Source organism: Saccopteryx leptura, chromosome 10 (assembly GCF_036850995.1).
Source record: "Saccopteryx leptura isolate mSacLep1 chromosome 10, mSacLep1_pri_phased_curated, whole genome shotgun sequence".
Lineage (NCBI taxonomy): Eukaryota > Metazoa > Chordata > Mammalia > Chiroptera > Emballonuridae > Saccopteryx > Saccopteryx leptura.
Window position 1 is genome coordinate 76829764 of NC_089512.1, and position 17396 is coordinate 76847159.

General features: G+C 50.1%; 1 protein-coding gene across 5 annotated transcripts in view; it reads right to left on the reverse strand.

Moving 5' to 3' along the window:
• PTPRG (protein tyrosine phosphatase receptor type G) overlaps positions 1-17396 on the reverse strand; it is a 908944-nt gene that overhangs the window by 89592 nt on the left and 801956 nt on the right. For all 5 annotated transcript variants that reach the window (XM_066351766.1, XM_066351767.1, XM_066351768.1 and 2 more), the window contains 2 exons: positions 10614-10663; positions 7951-8737 (listed from right to left, as the gene is read on the reverse strand). In XM_066351766.1, coding sequence (XP_066207863.1) covers positions 7951-8737; positions 10614-10663 — 837 coding nt within the window. The remainder of the gene's footprint in view (positions 1-7950; positions 8738-10613; positions 10664-17396) is intronic.

Here is a 17396-nt window from a genome sequence, read left to right on the forward strand (position 1 = left end):
GGCGTGCAGGAGTCCCAGGTTCGATTCCTGGCCAGGGCACACAGGAGAAGCGCCCATCTACTTCTCCACCCCTCCCCCTCTCCTTCCTCTCTGTCTCTCTCTTCCCCTCCCGCAGCCGAGGCTCCATTAGAGCAAAGTTGGCCCGGGTGCTGAGGATGGCTCCATGGCCTCTGCCCCAGGTGCTAGAATGGCTCTGGTTGCAACAGAGCAACGCCCCAGATAGGCAGAGCATCGCCCCCTGGTGGGCATGCCAGGTGGATCCCGGTCGGGAGGGAGCATGCGGGAGTCTGATTGCCTCCCCGTTTCCAATTTCAAAAAAATACAAAAAATAATAATAAGAAAAAAAAAAAGATCAAGAGAGTGACAGTCTGCACACTCATAACTCTACAGCCTGGCTCAATTGTGGGCAAACTGTATTTGTTCTGGGTAAAAGCCACCTGCACCTGTGAATTAAGGCCTCTGCCTTTAAAAAACAAAAACAAACTAACCCCAAAAAACCACATAAAATTGACCATTATAACCATTTCTAAGAGTATAGTTCAGCAGTGTTAAGTATATTCACACTGCTATTGTGCAAGCAATCTTCAGAATGTTTGAATCTGCAAAGCTGAAAGCTTATCCCCATTCAAGTCCCCCCTTCCCCTTCCCTGGCAACCACCACTCTGCTCTCTGGCTCTGTGATGTTGACAGCTCTAGCACTTGGGAGAAGCAGAATATTTGTCTTTTTGTGACTGGCTCTTCTCAGCATAACTGCTTCATGGTTCATCCACACTGTAGCACGTGCAAGAAACATCCTTTTTAAAGACTGAATAATAGTCCATTATGTGTATAGACCACGTTTTGTTTATCCATCCATCCGTCAGTGGACATCTGGGTTGGTTCTACCCCTTGGCTACTGTAAATAATGCTGCTATGAATATGAGTGTACATGTATCTCTTCAAGATCCTGCTTTCAATGCTTTTGGGTAGATAACCAGAAGTGAGATGGCTGGATCATAGAGGACTTTCAGTTTTTTGAGGCACTACCACAGTGCTTTCCACAGTGAACACACCATTCTACATTCCCACCAACTGTGCTCACGGGTCACAATTTTTTCACATCCTCTCCAACATGTGTTTATTTTCAGTTTTGCTTTGTGTTTTTGATGGTAGCCCCTGACAGGTGTGAAGTGAAAGGGCCTGGATATCTGCCTGCGACTCTCGGCCCCAATGTTATCCAAACCACCACTGCAGAGCCGTGAGGATAGTCATGAAATATACACATTCTCCTGCAATGGGACACTGGTTCCGTGTCCCCCTTAACATGTCTGAGCTGGATGAGATGTCACCCGTTTCCATGCCCATAACCCCTGGAGTTCACACAGAGCCCACTTCATCAGACTCAGACAGTAAAATGATAAGTCTGTCGTGACTATTTCAATTAGGTGTTGGAACATAGGGGTGTTTGGTAAATTCCAAGCCCATAATTAGGGTTGTCTTGACCTACCACAATGCTACCACACACTGATGGCTCGGCCACCAGGCGGGACAGCTGTACACATACTGCCATATGTCAGATGCCTCTCCCACCCGGAGTTCCTGAGGTCAACCTCTCTGAAACCTGCTTGCTCTCCATGAGTCTGGTCTCCCACACAAAGGGATGTATATATTCTACCCTAGTTCAAAGACCACTCAGCAGTAGATAGAAACTTCCAAGGAGCCAGACACTTTCTGGGAGTAAACTAAACCACACTGGGCCTGAGTAATGCCCAAGCCACGCCAAGCCAGTTCCTTCTGTCACTCCCAAGAAGCGGTGGCCAAGAGCAGGGGCATTTATGGAGGAATGTCACCCTACGAAGGAAGCTGGCCAACAACACCTGCCCTCAGTAAAAACTGCTTCCGGCTAGCGTCACACAAGGGGCTGCTGTGATTTGTTTTCAATAAAGCAGGCATCTCCCCACGTGCGGACCCTCCCATGGAGTGTCACAACCCCGAGTTCTGCCCTGCCTTTGTGAACCTGTACCACTACTTATCTTTGTCCTTAAATTAACTACTATTTTCTCCTCGAGTCAACTTCTTTGAAAAGGAAACTCTGTTGATACTGTGAGTCAGTGTCTCAACCATGGTATAAGTGACTTTGGACTATCCTTCGCATTGTAGGCCATGCTGTCCCCTCCCCAGCATGACAACCGACAATGTTTCCAGAAGTGGCCACGTGTCCCGCGAGGAAGTGGAAATATCATAGATGGTTGAGAACCTCTGCCGTGAATGGAAAACGGCTGTCTTTTTTTTAAGGCACACACTCAAATATTCACCTGTTAATGAACATTTCATCTGGAATCACCCTGTGCGGCCCGCTCAGGGAGCAAGCCTCAAACATGGGAAAGAAAGCACCATGTGGGGGGGACTGCCCCGAACTGTGGAGCCAGGGTCTGTGTCACCAGGGCACGCACCTTCACCTTCCGGGCCGCGGTGTCCCCACTGGCACAGGGCAGCACTGTCTGCACAGGCAACCCCAGCCGGAACAAATGGTACCTGGGGACACTAGGGTCTCAATAATCCAAGCTTCCCCAGCTGGGTCCTTGGAGCTGGAGCATGCACACAGGCGCATCCGGTTTGCCCAAAGGGGCAGAGGAGCAGGGGGAGCCCAGCACCCTCCTTTCTGGCTGGACACAGACCAGTGGCCCGAGTCTGACCAACTCTGTGCAGTCTTAGCTCCTGGGGCAACGGCTATGGCCAGATTTGGCCTGCAAACTGGAGCTTGCTGAGCCCTGAACTGGACTACTCCTGGTTTAGGGCTGGTCCAGACAGAGGAGGTTCTCAGGGAACGAGTGTTTATACTGGGGTTCTGAGCAAGATTTACTATGGAAAAGAAAGGTTGCCTTGATTTATGGAAATAAAAAGGAAAATCCTAGCACTAAGTAATGAGTTTATAGACCATGCCAGCTGCACGATGCTTTTGCTAGGGCATTCTGTACTGCACCCCACCTTGAGGACATTTTTCCGCATCAGGTGGATTCTGGGGGTGTCTCCACCACGTGCAGGCTGTGGCTCCTGAGGGAGGGGCCATGTTGGATTTCCACACAGCACACATCCCACAGAGGGGGTCACACTAAGTAGATGCTAACAAAATGCTTGATGAGAGACAGAACGACTGCATATAGGCCTCTCATCCATCTGATCCAATTCCAGCAACCAACACTGTAGTGAGGCCAAGAACCACTGGTTCCTATCTACTTGTTGGCACATGAGAAGAAAAACAAAAAAGAAGAAAAGAGAGAAATGTTTCAAAATTTGAACTCACTTAAAAATTGGGAGATTTTGCACAAAGACCTGGATTTCTGGCTCACTAGGCATTCTCACTGACGACAATCAGTTGGAACTGAGTGAGGTGGCCCTCTTTAGAAAGGACATGTGCTGTTTAGTGTGCCATAGTCCTCACCACTCCCTAGTGTCCAGCACCTGGTTTTCTTCTCTCATTGGTATTACTTGTCTGATTTCTGTGGGTGTCTGTGTTAGCTATTTCTTCCACAGAAGGGTTCCCCTCCCTTCTTCCCTGTGAATTAACATGCTAAAGCCATTACTCATAGGACTTGAAAGATGTTTTCAAACGTCAAATGACTTTAAACAAGCCTCATGGAGATGCTGGTAAAAACACAGTTTGTAACTTTAAATGTTAAACCTCCTTTTACAGACACTAAATATCAGTTGATATAGTCATTTTTACTTAGAGTGAAGAAGGAAATAAATGTGGAAGAGAGTTAAACAAATGTACATGCAAAGACTTTAAAATAAGTCACCACTAAGATAAAAACGATAGTGATTTCATTTAAAAAATAAATAGCAGCCTGGAGGAGGCAGACAGGGAAAGGATGAGACGTGTGCACGTGACCCGAGTCCTTGGGGATCAGGCGCTTTTGGGGGGTTGCAGGTCTTACCCTCAAGTTGCTACATCCTTTACTGACAAACAGACACAAGCATTTCTGTTTAAACCCAGGGTCAGCAAACGATGGCTTGCAGGTCAAATCAGGCCCACTGTCTGTTTCCATAAACATTTTGATTGGAACTCAATTGCAACTGCTCATTAGGTCTTTGGTCGCTTCTGGGCCACAGGTCTCTGATGCACCATGGCCCACAAACCCGGAGCTGCCACTGTCTGGCTCTCTGCAGAAATGTTTACTGACCTCTGGCTTCACCAGTCTGCCCCCACTTCCCAGCCTGGATTGCCTGCAGTTCTCAAGGGAGACCCCCTTCACCATGGGAAGAAGTAAGCCGTCCCACTGAGACGAAGGGGTGAGGGCGGCACTCTGATTTGCAGTGTTGGGGATGGAGCACAGTTCTTGGAGGTCATTTGTAATGCCAGGTCACTGGGACCACAGTCCTGTTATGCTCTTTACTGTTGTTGGATGCCGCAAAGGGGGACCTGCTGGAGCCCCCTCAGTCGCCATTATGATTGTGTGGCCTTCGGACCGCTCCCCCTTCCTTGTCAACGACAGCAAGGTGACTCCGTTTATCTGTCCCCCTTCTGCACTGATGGCTATGACTGTCCTCACTTTTCAGAGGACCCTGAGCAAACACTGCCCCGAGCACCCTGAGTGGATAAGGGGCAGACAGTACTGGGATCTGACTCCAAAAGCTAATCTGCCAAGACCACAGATGCTCAGATGCCCGCACGCCCCACAGCTGGAGCTGAGGATCCCCAGGGTGCACCATCTGTTTCTTCTCCACTTCCTCTGGAATTGGATTCAAGCGGAATGAGCCATTCCACTTCCCTGGAAGACGCCCCATGTCCATGCCCCACTCTAGTCTTAAGGTATGAACACTCCCAACCTAAGCTCTTAGCACCCATCTTTCTTAGGCATGTGGGCAAAGCCATGTGTAAGAGGCGCCCCGAGACACTGTCTGGCCAGTGCCCTCAGTCTGGGGCAGAGCCTCTCACACTCGAAAATCAATTCCAGGCCCAGCGCTTCTCTCTGAAGAAACCACACTGCCTAGCCACATCGCTATCACCTCCTAGCAGGGATTTCTCTGTTCCCTCTCACCTCCTCTGCATAAACCTCCACAGAGACCTGCATGATCTTTCAAGAGAAGTTCATCAGGTGAGTCAGTCTCCTGCTAAAACCCACCACTGGTTTGCCATCAGTTAGAATCAAATCCCCGTGGCTGACAAGCCCCCTCCCGATCTGAGCTCTGCCCATCTCTGAACTCACCCCACACCCCTTCTCCTGACTGTCTGGTCCACACACAAGGGCTCTCTGACAGCTCTTCGACTGCTCCATGTTGACCCCCCTTTGGGTCTCTGGCCCAGCGGTGCCCAGAATGTTCTTACATGGATCTAGGCATGGCTAGCTCCTTCTTACCACTTGGGTCTCTGTTCAAATGTTATTCCATCACCACCCAATGCCACACTGCCCCTATGCCCAACTCTGGCACTTACACTCGGTGAGGTTATACACTTATTTACTGGAACATCAATCCCAGAAGTACAGAGGCCTCTTCTGATCTGTGTCCTATTCCCTGTGCCTAGTTCAGTGCCTGGTACACACTGGGTAATCCATAAATATTTATTTAATATCTTCAAATCTAAGAAATTCAGTTCTTCCACAGCAATTCCTAGAGGGAATGCTAGTGTCACGCAGGAGTGGCTTCAAACAGCATCACAAGTGGCCTGATGTTTCTCCGCTCCATTCTGCGGAAGGCTGCCTGCACCTTCCCTAAACTGGATGGGCTAGGCGCCGTCCACAGGAAGCCCACATTTCCAAAAATGACTCCATACCAGCTTTAAGGAGGCACGTAATTCAAAACATGAAAATTTATTCTAAGTTGTATCTTAACATACGAGATCTCAGCTTTAGATGAATTTTAATGTTTACAAGTGCAAAAGCAAATAAATATTTACCAGTTGCTTTTTTTTTTTTTTTGCACGTTTATAACTCCACAACAGCTTAGATGCAAAAAAACTGTTGTTAAACATCTTGTAGTCTGGCAAAAGGAAGAATTTCTTAAGAAAACCCCTCACAACAATAACAACCCTTGATGCTAAAGACTTTCTTGCAGAAACTATCAGGATGTCTCACTAACATGTGAACCTATGATAGAGCAAAACGGCCCACGGTCAGGGTGGTGGCAGTCCCATCTGCACAGTGGAGGCCTGGCCGGCCACGCCCTGGCCTCACTGTCCGTAACCAGGGCTCTGGGACGCCCTGGCCTCACTGTCCGTAACCAGGGCTCTGGGACGCCCTGGCCTCACTGTCCGTAACCAGGGCTCTGGGACGCCCTGGCCTCACTGTCCGTAACCAGGGCTCTGGGACGCCCTGGCCTCACTGTCCGTAACCAGGGCTCTGGGACGGAGAGCAGGCGGGGGCTGCGAGGGCTGCATACAGCCTCTCATGCTTTGGTTTCCATGTAAGTGTCACTTGTCCAGAGTGGCCTTTCTCTGAGAAGAGAGGGCCCTGCTCTCTTCACCATGCTCTTCAACAGCACCTGTTTATTTCCTGTCTTACCCTGTCACCATCTCCAGCTTTATCAGCCCTCTTCTGGCTGGCCGTCTCACTATCCTGCTTGCTTTCTAACCTTCCTGCTTCCTGACTTCCTGGTGCAAGCCCTGGAGACCTGACAGCGTCTCTGTCTAGTCCTTGACCTGTGAGCCTGCAGAGGCGGGGCCGCAGAGGCGGGGCCGGGCTCGCACCCTGTGAGCCTGCAGAGGCGGGGCCGGGCTCGCACCCTGTGAGCCTGCAGAGGCGGGGCCGGGCTCGCACCCTGTGAGCCTGCAGAGGCGGGGCCGGGCTCGCACCCTGTGAGCCTGCAGAGGCGGGGCCGGGCTCGCACCCTGTGAGCCTGCAGAGGCGGGGCCGGGCTCGCACCCTGTGAGCCTGGAGAGGCGGGGCCGGGCTCGCACCCTGTGAGCCTGCAGAGGCGGGGCCGGGCTCGCACCCTGTGAGCCTGCAGAGGCGGGGCCGGGCTCGCACCCTGTGGGCCTGCAGAGGCGGGGCCGGGCTCGCACCCTGTGAGCCTGCAGAGGCGGGGCCGGGCTCGCACCCTGTGAGCCTGCAGAGGCGGGGCCGGGCTCGCACCCTGTGAGCCTGCAGAGGCGGGGCGGGGCTCACACCCTGCAGAGGCGGGGCCGGGCTCGCACCCTGCAGAGGCGGGGCCGGGCTCGCACCCTGTGAGCCTGGAGAGGCGGGGCCGGGCTCGCACCCTGTGAGCCTGCAGAGGCGGGGCCGCAGAGGCGGGGCCGGGCTCGCACCCTGTGAGCCTGCAGAGGCGGGGCCGGGCTCACACCCTGCAGAGGCGGGGCCGGGCTCGCACCCTGTGAGCCTGCAGAGGCGGGGCGGGGCTCACACCCTGCAGAGGCGGGGCCGGGCTCCTACCCTGTGAGCCTGCAGAGGCGGGGCCGGGCTCGCACCCTGTGAGCCTGCAGAGGCGGGGCCGCAGAGGCGGGGCCGGGCTCCTACCCTGTGAGCCTGCAGAGGCGGGGCCGGGCTCGTACCCTGCAGAGGCGGGGCCGGGCTCATATCCTGTGAGCTTGGAGAGGAGGGGCCGGCTCACCTGGGTGAGCTCCCAGCCCAGGGCCTGGACCAAGCAGGCCGGCAGGCATAAGCACAGATGTTGAGTAAGTGAATAAGGAATTAAATCTTAGTGAATAAATTTAATATCAATATCATCTCTAGTCATTTACTTCTTTATATAGTTGAAGTCCTTGCAGTTGCTTAGAGAAAAGTAGATTTTATCAGGAACAAATATCAAGGCAAGACTTATTCCAGCAACAGTAAGACAGTAGGTTCCTCTTAATGAAATAAAATACACAGACCCACACGTGCACGCACACATGCACACACGCACCCTCCATCCCAGGGACACATGCGATTCCAGGAATATCAAGCACTAGGTCATCATGCCCTAACCCAATTAACGTTCAAAGGTTAAGACTGCTTGCAGCAGCATGGAGCCTCCTATGAGGATGTCACTTACCTGGATTAACAGTGATAAATTTGCTATCTTCTGTAAATCGGTTCCCTCGGGACACAGGCTTTTTAGGTGGTATTTCAGGACTCTTGGGGTCACTCCCTTCATATTGTTCCTCTGTGACTGTGGGGGGCACTTGGGTGGAGGTGACTGAATTGGAGTCCAGGCCACGGTCGGCATCCCTTGTGTCATCGGGCCGGTCAGTGGGGACGGCAGTGTGGTCTTGCTGAGGCCCAGGTACAGTCTGATGCCCTCGGTCCTGGGCAGTTCTACCAGGAGACGAGGGTGCGGGGGTGGGCTCGGCCCGGCCCCGCCCCCGGGTGGCGTGGGTCACCCCACTCTTCTCCTTCTTCTCGGAGTCCTTCTCCCCCTCCTCCTCGTGCTCCCGCTCCCGCTCCCCATCCTCACTCTCACTTTTCTCGTCCTTGTCCCCTTCCTCGGCGCCCTCGCCATCCTTGCTCGGTGCCGCATCGCCATCCGGGCCCGGGGAAGAGACAGCCTCTGTGGCAGCCAGGACCGGCCTGCCGGCCTGCTTGCTGGCCGCTGCGGCCGCGGGGAGTCGCGTGGGCCACACGGTGCTGGGGAAGGAGGAGATGCCGCCTCCGCCAAAGCCAAGGCCAGCCAGGAGGGTGCTGGTGACCACCGAGGCCACTGTTGCCTGGCTGCCGCTGGAGGACGGGCCCATCCCCGTCGCCATGGAAACGAATGAGAAGGGGATGCCAGAGGATGTCCAAGTCGAAGACCCTGAGCTGATGGGAGCCATGTCGGCGGAAGAGGCAGGGGACATAGTGGGCTTGAAAGGGCCACCCAGGTGGTTGGGAGAAGGGACAGAGGAAGAGAAAGAAATGTCAGTCATTAGATTGGGAAGAAGGTCCTGGTTACGACCCTCAAAGGGTTCTACTGGTTTTTTATTTTACTCATGGGGTTTCCCAAAGCATAGTGCCAAAGCTGACATTAGGTGATCATGGACGACCTTCTCTGATCTTAATGGTTTTATAATTACTTTTAACTAGCATATCAAACCCAACTTTTCACTGATACTGTTCAGGAGGAGTAAGTGGCAAAAAACTAAGTAGCATTAAATTTGGCTGAAAGACAAATGTCAAATGAGTAGTAAATTGGCAACACCAGATGATCAACTGCTCTTGGGTGATTCTGGATGAGGCAGGTGACCTTGCTGTGTTAGAAGTCACAGGTGCTTATGGACAGTACACAGTCTCAGGTCCAGAAAAGCCTTCCTGGACCTGGGTCTGCCATCTGAGGAAGGATGTGGGTGGATGGAGTGGGAGTGTCCTGCCCACATCTGCAGTGGCAGGGTCGGAAGCAGGAGCCACTCTGCCCTGCAGGCTTTGGGGCCTCGTTGACAGCCCTCCATACCCCGTCCTGCAGGGCACAGCTGCTGTGCCTTTCAGAGTCTCCGGGATTATCCGCGGCAAAATCTTTGCCCATGTGCATGACAACAATCATTTTTCCATTGAATGATGCCAACGATGGGCCAGGGCTTCCCATACTACCCTGGAGGATCATCACCCACTTTAACAGATGAGGAAACTGAGGCACAGAGATGTCAAGGGGCAGAGGCAGGGCTGCCTGTGTTCAAACCTCAGCTCACTCTTCCCACCACACCACACTGGGGCTCAGCTGTGGGATGCACTCACACATGCCATCTCAGGAGAACAGCTGTGTTCAAGGTTTTGAGTTTAATTTTAGTTCTTATAAACTGGTGTACAGAATCCAGAAATCCAGCTGATCATTCACAAAGTTCAAAACAATATAGCCAGAACACCTTAGATTTTATAGTTTTATCATTAGGTTTTAGTTTGAAACCTTTATAGTTTAAATATGATCAAGTTAGCAGATGTTCAGTTCTGAAGTTGGTTAATAAAATGCCAGACGCCACATAAGATGAGCGAGTGCAGCCCAACGGGGCTGGCTGAGCCCACAGCGCCTCGCTTGCTCTCCAGGGGATGTGGCCACATTGCTCTAACACTGAGCCTCAGTTTCCTCAACCATAAAATGGTAATAACCTGGTCCGTCTGGTTGCTCCCTTATGCCCACCATGAAAGCTGAAACGCCCACTAGTGAGCGGGAGGGACCAGGTTGACCAGCACTGCAAAAGTGGGCGATTTTTATAAAAAGGTTCGTCACTATGGCTCTAATGAGTCAATAAAATAATCTCTGCTTGAAACCCAGAAAACGTTTTAGTAAATTTTAGGCTATTATTTTTATTACCAATAATGTGATCAATATTATGATTATCAGCTGCACTAGAAATGTAAAAACTTTGATACTGGTTGAGGTTCCAGAAATTTGGAAATCCATATAACAAATGATAACCTCTGAATTTTAAGAGATGTCCAACGATGGGCTTGGAGCAGACCTTGTGTACTCCTTATACCCTATGATCCTACAGATAATAAATAATTAACAACTGGAGAATTTCTACTTTCATAGAAATTATACTTTATAACACTACTGCTTTAACTCTGTTGTACAGCTTGTTTTCATAATGTACTGAATTTTAAACAGTGAATAATGTAATTTGTTAGAGTATTTCAACCTCTTCACATTAACCAGTTTAACAATATCACATTGCCACCTTGTGGTAATAGTTTTGAAAGCATGCAAAATTAACAACCAGGACAAAACAAAACCATTATTCTACTTACCACTCCTGTTTTAACAATTCTGGTTCCTTGGAAAATTCGAGTGGTATTAGCTGAGAAAAAAGAAATTACATTGTGAACTATGATTTTTTTTGCTTTTGTTCCAACAAAACATTACTTACAGAGAGAAATGTGAATTACATATAATTTTCATATCATGAAATATTATTCCTTTTTAATTTTTTCCCCAATCACTTAAGAATGTCAAACACCTTTTAGATTGTGAGTCATTAAAAATATGCAGAGGGCTAGATTTGACCTGTGGGCCAAAATTTGATGAAACTTGTCTTATGGTGTTAGTTTAAAAAAATTTTTAAATTGTTACTGATTTATGATTTATTGAGGTAAGATTTATGTAAAGTAAAATATACAGGTCTTAACTGTACAGTCCAGTTAATGTTTACTTCTGTAAACACCCATGTAACTACCACAGAGAGAGACACCGCCCAGGCCCAGGTCTGCATGTGCCCTGTCCGGTCCATACCCACCCCGTTACTTCTGTAAACACCCATGTAACTACCACAGAGAGAGACACCGCCCAGGCCCAGGTCTGCATGTGCCCTGTCCGGTCCATACCCACCCCTTTACTTCTGTAAACACCCATGTAACTACCACAGAGAGAGACACCGCCCAGGCCCAGGTCTGCATGTGCCCTGTCCGGTCCATACCCACCCCGTTACTTCTGTAAACACCCATGTAACTACCACAGAGAGAGACACCGCCCAGGCCCAGGTCTGCATGTGCCCTGTACTGTCCATACCCACCCCGTTACTTCTGTAAACACCCATGTAACTACCACAGAGAGAGACACCGCCCAGGCCCAGGTCTGCATGTGCCCTGTCCGGTCAATACCCACCCCTTTACTTCTGTAAACACCCATGTAACTACCACAGAGAGAGACACCGCCCAGGCCCAGGTCTGCATGTGCCCTGTCCGGTCAATACCCACCCCTTTCACAAAGGGGACTGCCCTCCTGATCTGTCAGAGCTCTGGCCTTTCTTTTTGTTTTTGAGAGAGGTGGGGGGGGGTATAGAGATAGAGAGAAGAGAGAGAGAAGTATCATCTCGTGGTTGCTTAACTTGAGCTGTTCATTGATTGCTTCTCCTAAGTGCTTTGACTGGAGGCTCAAGCTAAGCCAGAGACGCCTAGCTCAAGCCAGTGACCTTGAGACCATGGTCATGATTCTGTGCTCAAGCCAGTGAGCCTGCACTCCAGGGAGCCCTTCCTCAAGCTCAGGAGCTGGCACTCAAGCCAGCACCTCAGGGTTTCACACCGCGGACTTCGGCGTCCTAGTCGATGTTCCATCTACTGCACCACAGCTGCTCAGGCAGTTGTCTGGTTTTGAACTTCATATAAATGAAATCATATTATTTCATTGTTCTTCTCTATTCACTTTTTGTTTATAATTTCTTATATCATCCTTTGAGTGATTATAATATACATCCTAAATTTATTATAGTTTACCTTAAATTAGCACTTTTAACACTTCCTCAGAATGCAAAAAAAGTACAATTACTTAACTCTATTTTGTGTATCATCATATATTTCATTTTTACTTAAGTTTTAATACCCACCATTATTTTAAATGGTCAAACTCTTTTACGCTAACCACATATTACTCTCCCTAGTGTTCATTGCCCTGCAGCTCTGTTCACCCATTTGTCACTTATTAAAAAATATAACTTTAAAAAATGTTTAATTGTATTAAAATACATGTAACACAAAACTTACCATCTTTCACGTGTACAGTTCAGTTGTGCTAAGTATGTTCACATTGTTGTGCAATAGAGCTCCAGAACTTTCATCTTGTAAAACTGAAACTGTCCTCATTACACAGGCCCTTGTCCCCCCTCCCTCGGCCCCTGAAAACCCCTATTCTACTTTGTTTCCAAAGGTCTGATTCCTCTAGCACTGCCTGTAGCTGGAACCCCACGTGTGGCTTTTTGTAACATGCTTATTATGTAATTCAGCCCCTTGTCCGCAAGGTCCCTTCTCGTCGCACGCCTCCTCTCTAAGGCTGAGCACCTCCACTGTGTGTGGCACGGTCCCTCCCCATCAGCACACCTCCTCTCTAAGGCTGAGCACCTCCCCTGTGTGTGGTAAGGTCCCTCCCCATCAGCACACCCCCTCTCTAAGGCTGAGCACCTCCACTGTGTGTGCACCACATTTTGTTTTCCCGTCCACTACTGATGGATGTTTGGTCTGTTTCCAACCTTTTGTAATTGTAAGTAACTCTAACCAGTCCAACTTTAAACCAACAGTGCTATGTAAACTGAAACTTTGCTTCCTGTATATACATGGCACTGAAAAATTATCAAAAAATGCTAAATACCACAATGAATAACATTTGTGACTGCTGTTGTTTTACCTGAGCCGGAAGCGGCAGGTACCAACAAAACTTGCATTTGGCCTGCAAGCTATTTTTAAAAACAGAATTTGCTGCCATTGCAAACAGTAGCTTTGTACAGTAGCTTTGTAAACACTATAAATGCCAGCTTTTACCTAAAAAAAAACCCAAAATACAAAACAACCCAAAACCAAGCACACAAAAAAATCAATTTCCTGCTTATCCCAAAATCATAATATTTGGCAAAACCGAGCTCATCTTTTTGCAGGGCAACATTTGGCCAGGGCTATGTGCCCACCACCCCAGGTCAGTGGGCCTAGGACCTTCAACGTCCCCTGTTTTGTACATGTTCCCTGCCTGGCCCCAGGGCACTTGAGTTTGCCTGTCCTTTCTAAAGGCTCTGCTGCAGGCCAATGAACTAAATAGCCACTCCAGCAGCCTGACCACTTTTTATTATTCTTTCTTTTTTTAATTCAGTGAGAGGAGGTGAGGCAGACAAACTCCCACATGCGCCCCAACCGGGATCCACACAGCAAGCCCACCAAGGGGTCATACTCTGCCCATCTGGGGTGTTGCTCTGTTGCTGAGCAACAGAGCTCTTCTTAGCATGTGAGGTGAAGGCCATGAAGCCATCCTCAGTTCATGGGGCCAGCTTGCTCCAATCAAGCCATGGCTGCAGGAGGGGAGGAGAGAGAGATAGAGAGACAGACAGAAGCGAGAGGGGGAAGAGAGGAGAAGCAGATGGCGCTTCTCGTGTGCCCTGACTGGGAATCGAACCCGGGACTTCCACGTGCCAGGCTGACACTCTACCATTGAGACAACCAGCCAGAGCCCACTTTTTATTATTCTTGAACAATTTTCAATGGGGAAAGTTCTAGCTGTGGTGACTAGGAAGTTCCTACAGGACCTCTCTGGTCAGGAGTGCTCAACCTGGGCCCATCACCTCACGGAATTCAGGGACAGGGAGAAGTCACACCGCTGAGATACAGCCTTCCTCCCACTGTAGCACAGCAGTGGCACTCAGCGGCGTCAGCCCGACCTGACGGCACCTGCCACTGAAGCGGGTGTTTCTCACTGCCTCACCGTGCAGCTCTTCTGGGAGACCACTGCTGTTCATCGCTACTCAGGAACCACAGCAGCTAACAGACCCACCCCTTGTCATGTAATTCTCTAATAAGAAGGCACACATAGGATGACATTTCAAACTTGTTTGTTTAAAATATTTTGACAACTGTATTTGAACATAATTGGTTTCCTTTCCTATGTATTTTACTCTTTCATTTAAAATCATTTCAAGAGCAGATCCGCCGGCTTTGCCACCAGGCTGCCTAATGGGTCTGTGCTCAAAGAAAAACTCCAGAGCCTCTATTTTCCGTGACTGCTGGGAGTTACAAAAGAGCTCTGAACATTGGTAAATCACCACTGCTATCCATTTGCTGAAGACTAGGGGTTTGTGGCTAATATCCAATCCTCGGGGGTGGGTCCACCTGCTGAGCATAAATGCCTGGGCTATGGAGTAAGAAAACCAGACCCGGCTCAGTAGCTGAGTGACTCTTCACGGTTACTCAACTGCCTGCAATGCCACCTGTCTGTGAGGGGGCACCTGCCGGCAGGCTGTCAGGAGGTCAGGGGAGGTCACTCACGGGCAAATGCTCTGTCACTGACTTATTCTATAGATACTGCTGGTATTGTTGTTATTATTGTCTTCAGCACAGTAAGGTAAATGTAACAGATTTATTGTTATGTTACATAGAACTGAAATATTGGTATGTTTCATGATAAGATAAATGTTTCATATTGCTTCCTTATGCTCCCAAACCAGAGGTAGTTTGTCACTGGGAAACCTTGTTAATCCAAACAAGGCTTCTGTAAATGCTCTAAGCTTTTTCCTTTCCCTGTCAGAACTTACACCCTAAGAGTTAGTCCATTTTGTACACTGGCCTTAAATGCTCACAGACCCTGCTCGGCTCACCAGGAGAGGTAAGTTCGCTCACCTCCACAAAGATTAGCTTTTACACTGCCCCCCCCCCCCTCCGATGCTGTAGCAAAGATGCTAGAGCCATTCTGGGAGGAGTGAAGGGTCTGTAACCTTTGCTAGCATCTGGGGACAAATGCCACTACATAACGTGAATAAACTCATGTCCACCTCTGATAGAAGAAAGTCTATGGACAAAGGAGACACCAGGCATGTTGACAAGTCACTGTGATCGGACACTTTAAATATTCCGTTCTCAGAATTTATCGATGACAAGGCCCTTTTGAATTATATTACATCCCAAATATTTAATTTTTCAAAGTCCATGTGGAAGCCAGTGAGCTTGGGGGCCTATTAGTTAGGAGAGGCCACTCTGCGGAGTCCTGGCTCCTGGTTGGAGCGCGTGGAAGCCCTACCACGATTTATGCGTCCAAGCTTCCAGGGCCCCAGCCTCAGCAAGTATCCCCTTGGGCCTCCTGTTCTTTATCCCCTGGGTCAGCACAGACCTGACCTTGGCCCAGGGTCCCGTCTCAGAAAAGGCAAGGGGCCAATATGTTTAGAACGCAGGTGAACATGGTGAGCATGATTTATTTGTAAAAAAGTAAAAAGCACAGCATGCTAATTTCAATTAGTTTAAATGGAAGGATGAGATAATGTGAACATTAGCAAAGAATATTTAAGCACTAAATGCAAAATTATAAAGCCAGGAGGGATCCTTGGAGGGAATCTAGGCTGGAGGGCTTCTTACCATGGCTCATCATTCATTACTTTTTAAATCAAACCTAATAGTAAGGGAATATTTATAGTCGGTACCAGACACTATGTGAACTACTTAACGTGCATCACCCCTATGTCATTCTGTAAGGACACTGTGAGGTGGGTACTATTAATGTTCACATTTTGGGCTATGAAACTGAAGCTTAGCCCAGTGAATAAACATTCTCAGAACAGCAGCCAGGCCTCCAACTTGGGGTCCTTGTTCCAGGGTCCCAGTTCTCAACCAGGACTTCTCATCTTTAATGGGCATGCCAGTCGCCTGGGCCGTCTGGTGCTAACTCGGAGTCCTGGGCCCCACCCTCAGAGACTGTGGGGCAACTGATCTGAGAGGGGCCCAGGAAGGAGCATTCCTCCCAGGTCTCAGACACCGCTGCGACTGCTGGTGCTCCAGGCTTTACAGGGCCCTGGGGCTGCGTGCTCAATTTGGCATTTTCTAGGGAGAAGCCTTTATCAGATACATGACTCAAAAAGATGAAGAGCCATTGGCCTGGGAGGTAGGTTTCCATGAAACTGGGGCTGAAGAAGAGACCGTCGTCAGGGAGGACCTCAGGCTGGCTGAGCTGAGCTCAGTGCACATCACAAAACCCGGCCCCAGACTGGGCCCACAGGCTGGCCGCCCAGGGAGGAGGACTGGAGTTGGGTGAAGGCAGCAATTTCCAACCTGTTTCATCTCATGGCACACATAAACGAGCTATTAAAATTCTGCAGCATACCAAAAAATATATTCTACTTTGTGCCAATCTGACCAAAAACATAAAAACGGTATAATTTTGATTCATTCACACCAGATGGCTATCGCTGTGTAGGCTGTTGACATTTCTTTATTTGACAGTCTAGGGAAGGAGGGCAGTCCCCTGACTGCATAGTCAGGTGCTGCATGTTTGAAAGACTCTTGCAGCACGCCGGCTGCAGGCCGGGTCAGGGCAAGGAGGACAGAGCGGACCCTGTCTTCAGTGAAGACTGGCCTGGCGTTAGAAACAGCACCACTAGCGCAGCACGTGCGCACTGCCCAGGTTCTCCCCTGTGCATTCGCCCCAGACGGACGCCTTGTCTGCCTCGCCCTCGCCCTGGCCGCAGCTTCCTGCCCACGGCCAGGTCAGCAGGAACGAATACCTAGTCCTCAAGAAGCTGGAGGCAGGCGCCCGGTCAGGCTCTGGTTCCTGAATCGCGTTAGAAATGCTGGATCTTCCCCGGCATGACCGGGAGGGGTTCTGGGGCTTGACACCGTGTCAGACAGACACTCAGTTCCCAGAGTTGGAACATGACAGTAACAACTCTAACAACTCTAACAACATGACAGTAACAACTCTAACAACCACTATTTTGGTCCCCTGCCCCTCTCTGTCTGCCCCAATCGAAAGGACAGGCATAAGTGCAGGAGGCGCTGCAGGTGCGACTTGAAGCCCGCAGGCTCGGCCAGGCTCGCCGTCCTCTGCCCGAGCAGCTCAGCAGGGCAGACAGAGTGGCCAGGCTCGCCGTCCTCTGCCCGAGCAGCTCCGCAGGCGCAGGGCAGACAGAGCGGCCAGGCTCGCCGTCCTCTGCCCGAGCAGCTCAGCAGGCGCAGGGCAGACAGAGCGGCCAGGCTCGCCGTCCTCTGCCCGAGCAGCTCAGCAGGCGCAGGGCAGACAGAGCGGCCAGGCTCGCCGTCCTCTGCCCGAGCAGCTCAGCAGGCACAGGGCAGACAGAG